This window comes from Helianthus annuus, chromosome 6, assembly GCF_002127325.2.
Source record: "Helianthus annuus cultivar XRQ/B chromosome 6, HanXRQr2.0-SUNRISE, whole genome shotgun sequence".
NCBI lineage: Eukaryota > Viridiplantae > Streptophyta > Magnoliopsida > Asterales > Asteraceae > Helianthus > Helianthus annuus.
The window spans coordinates 19,696,888-19,710,197 of record NC_035438.2 but is presented as its reverse complement, the minus strand read 5'-3'; the positions used below and the strand labels follow the sequence as shown (position 1 = coordinate 19,710,197).

General features: G+C 39.4%; 1 protein-coding gene and 1 long non-coding RNA gene across 3 annotated transcripts; both read left to right on the top strand.

Moving 5' to 3' along the window:
- The first annotated feature begins 1,682 nt into the window (after positions 1 to 1,682).
- On the top strand, positions 1,683 to 4,599 carry LOC118479717. Of its 2 annotated transcripts, none has more exons than XR_004860246.1 (2): positions 1,683 to 1,846; positions 2,621 to 4,599. It is a non-coding gene; the product is annotated as an uncharacterized LOC118479717 (long non-coding RNA). The 2 variants fall into 2 exon arrangements; XR_004860247.1 differs by having other exon boundaries at positions 2,600 to 4,599.
- Positions 4,600 to 6,686: 2,087 nt separating this feature from the next.
- LOC118479716 lies at positions 6,687 to 7,889 on the top strand. Its single transcript, XM_035974430.1, has 2 exons — positions 6,687 to 6,934; positions 7,072 to 7,889. The coding sequence occupies exons 1-2, from the start codon at positions 6,914 to 6,916 to the stop codon at positions 7,606 to 7,608; spliced, it is 558 nt and encodes a 185-aa protein (XP_035830323.1). The 5' UTR covers positions 6,687 to 6,913; the 3' UTR covers positions 7,609 to 7,889.
- Positions 7,890 to 13,310: the final 5,421 nt, after the last annotated feature.

Here is a 13,310-nt window from a genome sequence, read left to right as displayed (position 1 = left end):
CAAAAAGCACCTTAAACTTCACTAAACCTGCAAAAAACAATTTTAATTAAAAGTAGGCTATTCTGAATTAAAACCCATGTAAAAACATCAAGTTATGCAATTACGAGCACTGTTATTCAACCATGTATCATATATATGGTCTGAGTTTGTTTAAAGAAAAGGGGTGTCCGAGTTTACTATTGTTCCAAATTTACTTGTGTACCCAAGTTTGGTGGTCCGAGTTTGGTAACACATATTGATCCGGGTTTATATATGTTAACATGTTTGTTATGAGTTTATGAGTTGAACAAGGTGTTCGAGTTATATATAATATCCAAGTTATTAATAAAACAATATATCCAAGTTTATCTAGATTATAACTATCCGAGTTATAACTCGATGATTGTCTGATGTTCGTGTTTCTCAGAATCACACTACATGTCACCAACTAGAGAAATCCACTGTGTGTTACTGAATGTTAAACTTGTTGATCTGATCACATTAAACACTTGGTTGTTTGGACACTCAGGGTATTGCATAACCCTACATGTATACATACTTACACTTATTGTACATTAGGTTACGTGTAACAGACCTAACACTTTATCAATAAGCACTGATGTCAACTCTTCTCATCTGGTTCTTGATGTGCAGGGCAAAATCCTTGAACAAATCAAGAACAATCAAGCAGTATGGGAAAAGCTACTTCAAGAACCACCATCAAGCTTCAGGGACAAAGCTTTGGATCACATAAAAGAGCAATCTCGAGCTGATGACTTAGCCTTCTCTTTCCTGACAGATGCTCTACACACGGTGAAGGAGAAGATGGAGTTCAGCTCTACTGAACGTGACAAAATCTTTGCTTCAAGTAACTAAATTTCTGTTAAATCATTTTATGGTTGTAGCTGTGTTTGACAATAACCAATATTTTGTATTTTGGATATATGTTTTGAACAAATATTATGCTTTAATCTAATTTAAAAATCGCATGAATGAATTAGGGATCTTTGCCACTATAACATAAAAAAACAAGATAACTCAACATCGCATGTATTAAAGGAGAAATCGCATTTGAAAAATCATAAAAACTAAAATTAAACTGATGCATATAAAAATCGCATGTGAAAAATGATATACATTAATGAATATAAAATCGCACGTGTTTCTTATAAATTCGCATTTACATTTAAAAAGACATTACTCATCCTCGTCATCTTCATCTCCAGACACCTCTTCCCACTGATCTTCTTCTTCAGATCCATCATCACTGATGTAATCTTCAAAGTCATCTTCCTCTTCGTCGTCTTCACCCTCATTGTCTTTGTCTCTCACACCATCTTCAATCTGGACACCCTTCATCTTCTTTTTTTCCCTGTTTACCTTGTTGTTTAGCTTTATGCTCGCCGCAAGTCCGAATGTCATGACCTTTTTCATTGCATACGCTACATGTCCTTGACCTGTAACACCCCAAATTTCGTATGACATAATATAATGTTTTAATCGCAGTATTTGACGAAAATAAATGGTAAACATAGATTTTTACCATTAGCAAAGTCTTATAAATTTTAGTAAATCTAAAATTCTTAGGTATGCATGAAGGTTTGCTAGGTTAGTATGTAGAAAAGGGGGAAGATGACATGTTATGAATAAATGAGGGGTTGAAAATGAAAAATGTGTTATTAAATCACATAACAAAAAATGCCCAGGGAATGGAAGTGGGTGTGTGTGCGATCGTGAGGAGAGACCAGGGGAAACCTTCCCCTCAAAACCCTAACACCTCTCAAATCATCAAATTAAGAAGAAAATTGAAGGTCAATCGAATGCATGTGATCAATTCCTTAGTCACCTAAGGGTTTCCCATCATGGGGTAAGTCGAATTATGTGATTTGATGCTAGTTAATGATAAGGGTTTTGATTAATCTTTGAAATAGCATGAAATTGAACTTGTTTATGAGTTAGAATCATCATGTAGAACATGGATTATGCATGGTTTAGGTTAAATTGATGTTTAATGATGAAACCCGTTTGTTATGGTGAAGATGATGACTAGAATCACCTCCTATGTTCAAGTCTTGTTGAATGATTGATGTATTAAGTGGGTATGATGAATTATTGTTAGATGAATTAGGAGGAATATGATGATGCTATGTTTAATGTTCATTTGGAATGATATATGATGATTAGTAGTAGGATTTGATGGGTTATGTATGAGTTTAGAAGATTTATGTATGAATTAGTTGTACGTTATGCTTAAAAGGTGGTACACGTACATCAAGTGTATGATAAAATGTATATAGTGTTGTCCGTATAGTCGATTATGATGTTACTAGTATATGATGATAAATCGATAGTTAAATATGGTTAATAGTTGACTTTGAAAGTCAACTAAGTATAAGAATCATGATTTGACTCGTTATCGTAAAGGTAGGATTATAAGAAGTCGTATGGTACATGTTATAGCAATCCGTGTTAAATGTAATGCCATGATGAGTTACATGAGTTTAAACGTATACGGATATGATTATATGAGTTATGTTTGTTAGAAAATGATTAATGAAAGTTGAGTGTGAAATATGTGATTGATATGATTGTTATCATGTACGAATGCATATGCTAATAGGAGCGTGATCTTGATGAAAAGATAGTATAGGAATCATGTCAAGACGGACTCAAGCATAAATGGATAACGGGTCAAGAAAAGGGCGAGGAATCGGATACGAGCACGGACGCATAAGGTAAGTGATTTCCGTAATCACTTCTTAATTCAAGTAAGTAATTAAGTGTTGTGATTAATTAAACATGATGTTTGAGGTCAAATATGTGTTAAAGTCTTTCGTCGTAAACGATGGATTAAAGTTGACCAAAATGCCCTCGATGGGTATTTTGGGGTAAACGATCTTAAAAATAGTTTAGAAACAAGTTATTCGATTAGTGTAATGTTTTGGACAAGTATGGATGTGGGGATGATGGTTTGGTTAGTCATAGACCAATTAATACGCGAATACCCTTAACGGGTCAAAATAAGTATATGAACGATAATGTGTTAAGAGGATGTAAGACATCCAAGAATTTGGTAATTTATGAGAGACGTCACTGATATTATTATGTTTATAAGAGGTTATGGTAAAACAAACAGATTATGTTGATTAATGCACGAACGGGTCAAATAATTAGAAGATAATAATAAGCCGAATGCAGGTAAGTTAAGAATTTCCTTAATCCATTTGTGGGATTTTAAGTTCATATGATAGAATGTGAATTTATAAGCATGTAGGAAGAAACGTGAGGTTAAACGGACAATCGGGTTAAAAGTTATGCGAGTTTTAGTGGGCGTGTTGTATCTGCACCCGGAGTATGGAACGCCGGGTTTGGGAGTATGGAACGCCGGGCAGAAACCTAAACGCCCATACTTCACTGTCAAACGCTGGTTCCATGTTAAAGTGAACGTCGGGGTGTTCCAAACAAGCCTAGATCACTATAAAGCTGAGTCTAAGACCCATGTAAATAATGTATGATTATGTAAGAGGTACGCGTGATCTAGTACGTGTTCGTTAAGGTATGTACGTATGTAGATGTGTATGTCTATATGTATGTATAAAGGTATGTACGAGTGTACGCATGTATGTAAAAATGTAGGAAAGGTATGTACGTATGTAGATGTGTATGTATGTATGTATAAAGGTATGTACGAGTGTACGCATGTATGTAAAGATGTAGGAAAGGTATGTACGTATGTAGATGTGTATGTACGTATGTATAAAGATATGTATGAGTGTATGCATGTATGTAAAGATGTAGGAAAGGTATGTATGTATGTATGTATGTATGTAATTGTGTAAATGCCCCGTACTGCGCTTTGATGACTTAAAAGTGCAGAAATTGGTATAAACGGGTCAAAACAGCAAAGTAGGAAAGATATGCAGAAGCTACCGTAAATTACGGTACCACCGTAATTTATGGTGGAGGGTAAATCTTTACGGTGGTTCTTTACTGATTTACGGTAGAACCATAAACGTCCAGCGCCCACCGTAAATTACGGTGACCACCGTAATTTACGGTGGAGCCCAGCCAAAATTGTCAAGTGATGTATAATTTCATATTTCGAATCCGTTTTAAGCGTATACTTAATTATGTGAAAATTGAAGGATTCTAACATTATTATCTTGTTAAATTTGTATGTATGTAGATGTGAATGTATGTTGTATGTAAGTACGTATGTAAGCATGATTTAGACACGTTGAGTGTTAACGTTTTTAATGGTGTACCTTGAGAATGAAAAGTAATGCAGGTACATTACTGAAGCCTCACCAGGAAATGGATACGCAGATGAAATGCTTAAAGTTTGAAAAATGACGAATAGTGAAGTGTACGTGAATGAATCTTGTTTATATAATGTGTGCTAATGTTTGAATGAATGTGGTGAGTGCAGGTTGTACGAATCACGGATTAACCTCACAAGGAGTAGCGATCGAAGATCGAGTCACAAGATAGATTGTACGGGAATGTTTACATATGTAATTTAGTGATGATAAGTTATGTTTTTATATTTTAAAGTGGACTTTCAAGTAAGACAAAACGTTTATAATGAATGAAATTTTAGGGTACGTATTTCCGCTGCGACTTATGGTCAAATGTGATTTAGGGTCTTACAAGTTGGTATCAGAGCCCTGGTTTGAGCGAATCAAGTACGAGAAGATAAATACTTGAACTCAAACCTGTGTGCTCTTGTGATAAGGAACCCGTACAATCCACGACTCGATCAAGATCTAAAGGTAGAAATGGAATGAAAGCATGTATGAATACATTCATATAAAGAAACTAACGGTTTTGTATGTGCAAGGTGTTTTGGTCAAAAATTACCGAAGCAATTAAGTGATCAAATTAGTTGAGTGAGGTAGTGTGCTAAAAAGTGTGTTGAAAATATGCTTGTTAGGTCCTTTGGAAAAACAGTGTTCAGGATACGGCTCAGGATATTGAGCTGTATCTACGATCAAACAATGAGCAATAAAGTAAAGTAAATGACACGAGATGTACGAGGAAAGCCCTTGATCAATCTAGATCGCCGGCATAAAACCTCGGGAGCTGACAATCGCAGCTGCCTAGTTCTTCTTATTGCTTTAAACTTCAGGATACAGTGCAGGATATAGATCAGATCGCTAAGTGTTACAATGAATTTTGTGAAAGTTGCGAGAAAGCAAGTGTTGAGAGTGTAGAGAGTGTGATTGTGATGTCCTAGTTGATCTGATATACCCACTATTTATAGTAACGAATTACAAACTAAAATTCCTATAAACATGGGATGCTCCGAATATTCCAATGTGAACGTTGTAGACCGAGTAATGCGGCTTCAACGGCTTCTTGCGAATGACTTGGACCGAGTCTTCAGTAGAAAAGGTCTTCATGAACGTTGCTAGCTTCTAACCCACGTACCTGCATTTAATCCGTTAGTGATCCTGAGGATACCATTCAGGATGTTACCAATATCCTGAGTCAGCATCCCGGATGTAAACAGATACAATAAACAAGATATATATCAAGATATTTTCCAGGATATAGGCTCAGAATTTCACCCATAACAATTGTCCCCAAAAAATGTTACCGTTAAGTATCCTGGTCACTAACGGTTATATTTTTTCCCGAAGAACGAGGCAATGAAGAGATAAGACCATTGATGTGATAGCTTTCAACCACCCGGCCTATAATTACTCATCACACCCTATATCTTTTTCATCCTTGTCTTCATTTAACTATCTCCGAAGAGAAAAAAGGTAAACACTTTCTCTCAACTTCATCTTCCTTTTTCACCCTCTTCAATATTCCGGCAACATGACAAGGCAGACAAGATCCAGCTCCGGCGATTCCGCCCCCACATTCATTCACCAGAATATTCTCCAAGATACGGAGAAGGAAATATGCTCCTTCGACAGTGCCCACTTGTCGGCCCTCAAATCCTCCGGCATCTTCCCAAAAGGGACGGTGTTCCGGCCATTTGATCGGGAAATCCGATCGGATATGGTTTCCGACGAGTGGCTGTGTTTCAATGCTTTCCCCTTCACTCTAGGGCTGCAATTTCCTTTTTCTGAATTTATCACCGAGTTTTTTGATGTCACAAAAATTTGCTTCAGTCAAACAATGCCAATGCTTTGGCGAGTCTTGTCCGTTCTTGATCAAATCAAGAACAACCATATCCCTGACCTTTCTGTTCATGATCTCCCATTAGCATACCGACTTAGGTGCCACGGTTCTTGTCGATTCTTGTTTTATTCTACTTCCAGTGACCCACTAATCCTCCGAGCCACCAGGAATGAAGAGGAATGGAAATCCAAATTCTTTTTCGTAAAAAGAGATTCAATCCCTGGTGGAGCGGATTATCCGGTGCATTGGTTGAAGAAGGGTAGGATTTAGGGTTTAAAGATGATCCTGCTTGTTATCCTGCTTTATATCCTGAACTGACTTTGTCGTTTTCTTGTACAGCTGATTTTAGGAAGCTAGCACCTCCCTTGCAGATTCTCAAAAAAGAATAGACGCTATCAGGCTCCTTCCGGAAGCAGAGAGAAGTTTCAACCCATCTCCAGCAACCCCAAGCCCTCTTTCAAGCGCAACCATGTCTGGTAAGGATCCTGCAAGATATCCTGTAGACACATGTTTTTTATTTGATATCTTTAGGAAAGGTTTAGAATTTTACTCCCTGTGTGCAGATTCCAGCAAAGTCCCAGTCTATCTAGACCTTGACGAACTTGACAGCTATCCAACCCCCTCCATAGTCAAGAAGGAGGCTCCTGCTGCTACTAGCTCCAAGCCACTCCCAGCTCCCAAGGCCAACCCAAGGACTCGTGCTTCCACGGCGAAAAAGAGGAAAGGCCTTGAAGTCAGCGCTCCAAGCTCAGAAGGGTTCTCCTATGACGAGCTCAGCTTCACCGATTCCTTAGAGCCAATGACATCCTTCCTCAACAAGGTAATATCCTGACACATATTCTGCACGTATATCCTGCACATATATCCTGCCTGGATATCCTAACTGGATATCCTGATAGGATATCTTAGTCATTATAGAGATACATATTCTAACTTGTACCTGTTATTGATGCACAGGGCCTCCAGCATTTGCTCCACTTGTACAACGATGCATGTGGTACCGTCGCCCTTCATGAAGCCAGGATCAAACAGCTCGAAAGCACCGTTGCTGACCAAGGTGCCATTGCTGAAGTGAAGAGCCGGCACTATGAGGATAAGCTGAAAAAGGTCACCCAGGATGCTGAGCTCAAATTGGCCACCATGCAAATGGATCACGATCAGGCCATGATCAATTTCCGGGAAAGAATCAAGACTTCCGCTATTGTCTCCCTGTTACAAGCACGCATCAAGATGGCCTATGAGGCCAAGGAGACAGGTCTTGTTTGCCCATCCTGGCCAATTGAATCCTGGGTAGCCAAGCTGAAGGAGCTCGGAGGCAAGGCTGTGCCACTCCCATCTGAAGCCGGTGAATCTTCCAAGTCAGCAGGGGTGGCGGATCAGGCTGGAGACAAGAAGGATGCTGGAGCGGATGCTGGTGAGGATGCTGGACAGGATGCTGGAGAGGATGCCGGTGCTGAGAAGCCGGGGAAAGCAGGAGAGGATGCCGCTGTGTGAGGGTAGCTGAGTGGGCGATGATGGATATTGATGCCTAGGCCGGAGCCTACTTTTTTTTAGGTTTGATGGTTGATGTCCTGAACAATTTACTTTTCTTGTCTGTTGAACAATTTTAATTTCCTACACGTAGACAATATGATGGCCAAAGGTGGAGGGATCCTGAGTTTCAGGACGAAGCCCTTGGTCATCAGTTAATATGGTTTGTTTTGAACACTTTTAACAAGTGAATGTGGAGGTATCTTGGGTTCCAAGACGAAGCCTTCATTTGTTAAGTAAATATGTTAGGAAACGAATTATGCTATTGGTGGATGGGTCTCGGTTTGAGACGAAGCCAATTGCATAATCTTTTGCTATGTTAATAATATAACCCTCTTTTGGCTTTATCATTGTCGTCGTCGATATATGAATTTCACTTGTGAAAATTGTTTTGTTTGCACATTTTTCGGAACATATTACAGATATATCCTGGTAGATATCCTGAAAGATATGCTGATAAAGATATCAAAATACAACCTATTAATTGTCTAAGTAAAAAGGAAAGATCATACCAGAGATTCTCAGTGAATCAATTTTAATTCCTCATTATAGGCTTGTCCCCAGTGCACACTTATAAACTCGAATCCATCTTCAGAATAGTATGACGTATGTCCCCTGTACTTAACATAGAAACACAAATGTATTCATATTCTTGACTCGAATGAATTCCACATACCTCAGGGCAAAACTCTTGATATCCTGAAATGAACCCTTAGTATACTGGGGATAAACCCTGAGTTTCATGCGCTACAGGCGGGAGTGTATAAACTCCAAGACTTAGAAAGGTGAAAACCTTTAAACCTTAGAGAGTATGAAAATACCCTTTCGCGAGAGAGGGTGATAAATCCTCATATACCTTTAGAATTCAGGATATAGCCAACAGTAACGAAATTGTCAGCCACTTTTACATGGACTGGTCCCGCCACCTTGAACTATCCCTGAATAACTTGCGCTCCAGGCGGGGTGTTTAAACCCAATTCGGGAGAAAGGTGAATACCTTTAAACCTGTGAAGGGATTAGTATCCCTTAAACGTGAGAGAGGGGGCCAATCCTCTAATCTTCTGAGTTATCCTGAGTACACATCCTGGAGCCATATCCTGGAGCATATGCTGCAAAACAATCGTAAACTAAGGTGGGTGTTAGCTTGGCTAACACCCCTCCGATGCCTAAGTCAGTATTGGTTCAAGATAATAAACATATATATTTAAAAGAGATAGGATACATACCGTTCTGAGATAGAAATTAAATTCTATTCTTACTTGAAATAGAGCTTTAAGTGTACAGCATTCCAAGACCTTGGTAGCATATCCCCTTCCATATTCTTGAGTCTATATGCTCCTTTCCCTGCTTCTGATTCAACTTCGTATGGTCCTTCCCATTTTGGAGCTAACTTGCCATCGGCAGGATTAGTAGTATTCTGAAAAGCCTTCCTTAGCACCCAATCACCCACTTGAAATCTCCTAGTCCTTATATTCTTGTTATATGCTCTGGATATTCTTTGTTGATATGCTGCCATCCTTAGCCTTGCTGCGTCTCTTCTTTCGTCTATGGTATCCAAATCTTGACATAAGGCTTCAGGATTCTGTTAAGGATTCTGTAGGATAGATCTTGCAGTAGGTATCACCATTTCCGTTGGAATTACTGCTTCTGCTCCGAATACTAAGGAGAATGGGGTTTGGCCGGTTGCATTTTTTACCGTTGTCCTGTCAGCCCATAACACAAAGGGTAATTCCTCTGCCCATCTTCCTTTTTTGGCTCCAAGTCTCTTCTTTAAGTTGTTCACTATTATCTTGTTTGAAGACTCAGCTTGCCCATTCGCTTGAGGATGCACCGGAGTAGACGTTATCATCTTGATTCCCCAACTCTTGCAAAAGTCAGTAGTCCTTTTGCTTATAAACTGGGACCCATTATCACAAATTATTTCAGCTGGTACTTCAAACCTGGTCAGGATATTCCTCTTTATGAAGGAAACTACTTCTTGGTCTCTAACTTGCACAAATGCTTCAGCTTCAACCCACTTGGAGAAATAATCCGTCATTGCCAGCATAAAGACTTTTCCTCCCGGAGCTTTCAGTAACTTCCCTACTATATCCATCCCCCATTTCATGAACGACCAAGGGGATGCTACAGGATATAGTGGTTCAGCTGGTTGATGCAATATGTTACTATGCCTCTGACATGCATCACATCTTCGAGCATATTCTGCAGCATCTTTTCTCATTGTTGGCCAATAATATCCTGTCCTCAACACTTTTGAAAATAATGACCTACCCCCGGTATGGTTACCACAATCCCCTTCATGTATATCCTGAAGTACTTCTTTGGCTTCAGGATCCTTCAAGCATCTCAAGTATGGTCCTGCAAGAGATTTCTTGTATAAAATATTATTTATAATAGTGAATCGTGATACCTTCATCCTAAATGCCTTAGGATTTTCATTTTCGGGGATATGTCCTTCCTTGAGATATCTCATAATTGGAGTTGTCCAGGATTTAGGATCCTCTTCAGGATACACCACTTCAGGATCTTGAATACTTGCTACTTCCTTATGCTGAGGATCCGTTGCAGGATACAGGATATGTAATATCGGTATTGGGATTCGTTCCGGTATCCTGATTGATGATCCCAAATTTGCCAATGCATCTGCTTCAGCGTTATCCTCTCTTGGTACCTGTTCAAGCGTAAAAACATCGAAATATCCTGCTAATTTTTTAAGAATACCGAGGTATTCCATTAGTTTCTCACCCTTGACTGCATAGGATCCATTAAAATGGTTAGTAATTAACAAAGAATCAACATATACTTGCAAATTCTTGATATTCATACTCTTAGCCAATTCTAATCCTGCAATTAAAGCTTCATATTCTGCCTCATCATTAGTAGCAGGGAATTCACATCTAACAGCCTGGGGTATTATGTCCCCCTGTGGCGATTTTAGTAGTATTCCTAATCCTATTCCTCTTACATTAGATGCACCATCGGTATATAATGTCCAGGATCCTGAGGATTCTCCAAACTGTTGAACTTCTAGGTCTACCTCATCCTGAATGTCACTACTAAAATCAGCCACAAAGTCAGCTAAAGCCTGAGACTTTATGGCATTTCTAGGTTCATATACTAAATCATAGGCACTTAATTTTACTGACCACTTAGCCATTCTACCTGACATTTCTGGTTTCCTAAGCACATTTTTAACAGGATAATTAGTTTTAACATGAATCCTATGTGTTTCAAAATAATGTCTAAGCTTTGTTGATGCCATTACTAGAGCCAGTATTAGTTTTTGTGACACTCGAGGTTTTTCCGAACGATCACCTTGTAATATTTTGTGTGTATATATATATTATTAAATGGAAACGTGATTTTTGCATGATATGTGTGATATGTATGTATTATGTATATATTTATATGAGAGCCGAAACCACGACCCGAGACCATGACTCGCAACCGGGCGGTTGCGAGTGGGCCTCTTGGTTTCGAGTGGCCCTTGGGCCGTAACCGGTTTGGGCCGAAACCCCCAAGCCCAACCCGAAACACCCCATATATATATCCCACCTCCTCCTCATTTCCTTCATTTGTTACACCAAACAAACACACACCTCTTCTATTTTCTCTCAACTAAAAACCCCAAGCCAACAACATCCAAACTCTTCCAAACTTTCGGTTCAAGCTCAAGGATCTCGGACGAGGAAACTCGGTCAAGACCAAATTCGGACACTCCATCTTCTCGGTTCTCTTTTCTTTGTTTTCGGCTCCTCCTTTCATAACCGGTTAGTGTTATCTTTGTGTATCTTTTGTGTATAAGATTTATGTTGGTTAAATGAACTAGAAGTATTATGCTTGGTTAGAAATACTATGCATGATTTTTAGGAAGATTGTGAAGTTTTGACTATGTGTGTTAAACCCTATGTATGATACTTGCTAACATGCTTAAATGGTTATGGAATAATGGTTTAAGGATGTTTAGGGCCAACCGAGTTATGTTAATGCCACTAAGTGTATGTTTTACTTGTTCTTGCATATTAATCTTGTTAGAAATAGGTGATTTTCGGTCCAAAAATGTGTGATTATGTTAACATGAAAACCCTAGGAAAAACTATGAACTTGATGAACTTGTTGAAGATAGTTTGAAGATTTTAAAATGGTAATGTTTGATCTATTGTTGTATATGGTCAAAATTAGGAAAAGTGTTTGTAGAAACCTTATTGGCTGTTTCCAAATATGGGTCTGATTTCATATGTACAATTTGGACTGTCTTTTCTGCATCATCACGTGTATATGAAAGTGACAGATTACGACTCGCAACGACAGCATTCCGACTCGCAACGACGGCATTACGACTCGAAACCACACGGTTGCGACTCGCAACCAAAGCATGACAAGTCGAAACCACGAGATTTCGACTCGAGACTACGACGGTTGCGACTCGCAACCAACACGTGACAACTCGAGACCACGATTGCGACTCGCAACCATAACGTGACAAGCCGAGACCACCTGGTTGCGACTCGAGACCAGCTGGTTGCGAGTGGGCTGTCCATTTTGGTTATTGGGCCATTTTGTGTTAACTTGGGCTATCTGTTAAATGGACTATGTGTTGCTGTTGACTGTTTAATTGTTTAGGCCGGCCCAATAACCCAATGACTGTTTACCTGTATGTATGTTACGTGCCTATATGTGCTTTTACGTGAATGCTTGTACACCGAACCTGACCTATACCGGTAACCATGTTAGGACGTGGTGACCAACGTGATTGACAAGTAACCTAAACCTACCGAGCAACCCAAGGTGAGTTCACAACTTAAAAGCATGCGTCCCGGTGGTTTGGGACACAAGACTAAAACAATCCTATCCCCTGGTAAAAGGGGATACCATTTACATACCTTCCCTAGTTATTGGGAACAAAACTTACTTTTCCTTCCCGGGTATTGGGAAACCTTTTGGTTAATCACTGTTTATACGGATTGCAACTAACGGCACTAAACGCAACTCTATCACTCAAGTCCCTACTACAAATACCGATTAGTCGCCGGGTTAGGCGAGCGGGTTATTAGTTGATAGCGCTATTTAGGTGTTTACCAGCCTCACACCGTGCCCTGGTTTGGGACGGGCGTGAACTAATGAACTCAGAAATCCGTCAATGATGATAGAACATTGACATCGGGGCATCCTGCGGATACGCAACGGTTACCTAGTGTTCGGTATTGGAAAAACAGTTTAGTCGCTAACTTTTGGGGTAGCTCCCCAAGGCATGTATAAACGGATAAATTAACCGGTGAAACAAAGTTTTTGGAAATTAAAACTGGACAACTAGTGAACTCACTCAGCATTATTGTTGACCCCTTACTGCATGCTTTGCAGGTAACCAGTGACGAAGGAGCTTGCAGCTTGGGAACGTGTAGTGTCTGTTCACCCTTGTGTTGGGTGTTACCTTATTTTGAATCATGAACTTTGTTTTAAACTACCTTACTTATGCTTCCGCTACTTATTACTGTTTTGAACTTAAAACTTTAAACTCTGAACTTAATATTTGCTAAGCTTATGAATAGTAAGTATTACTTTTGTTATCAACTTAAGTATTCGGTATAATTGGTGGCTGGATCCTGGTCAGTCACGCCCCCGAAGCGGGTGTTATCCGCAGGTGGATTTTGGGGGTGTGACAGATT

Coding starts and splice junctions, on each gene's coding strand:
- LOC118479716 (XM_035974430.1), top strand. CDS start 6,914: ATGACATCCTTCCTCAACAAG. Junction 6,935..7,071: donor TGACATCCTTCCTCAACAAG/GTAATATCCTGA, acceptor ATTGATGCACAG/GGCCTCCAGCATTTGCTCCA.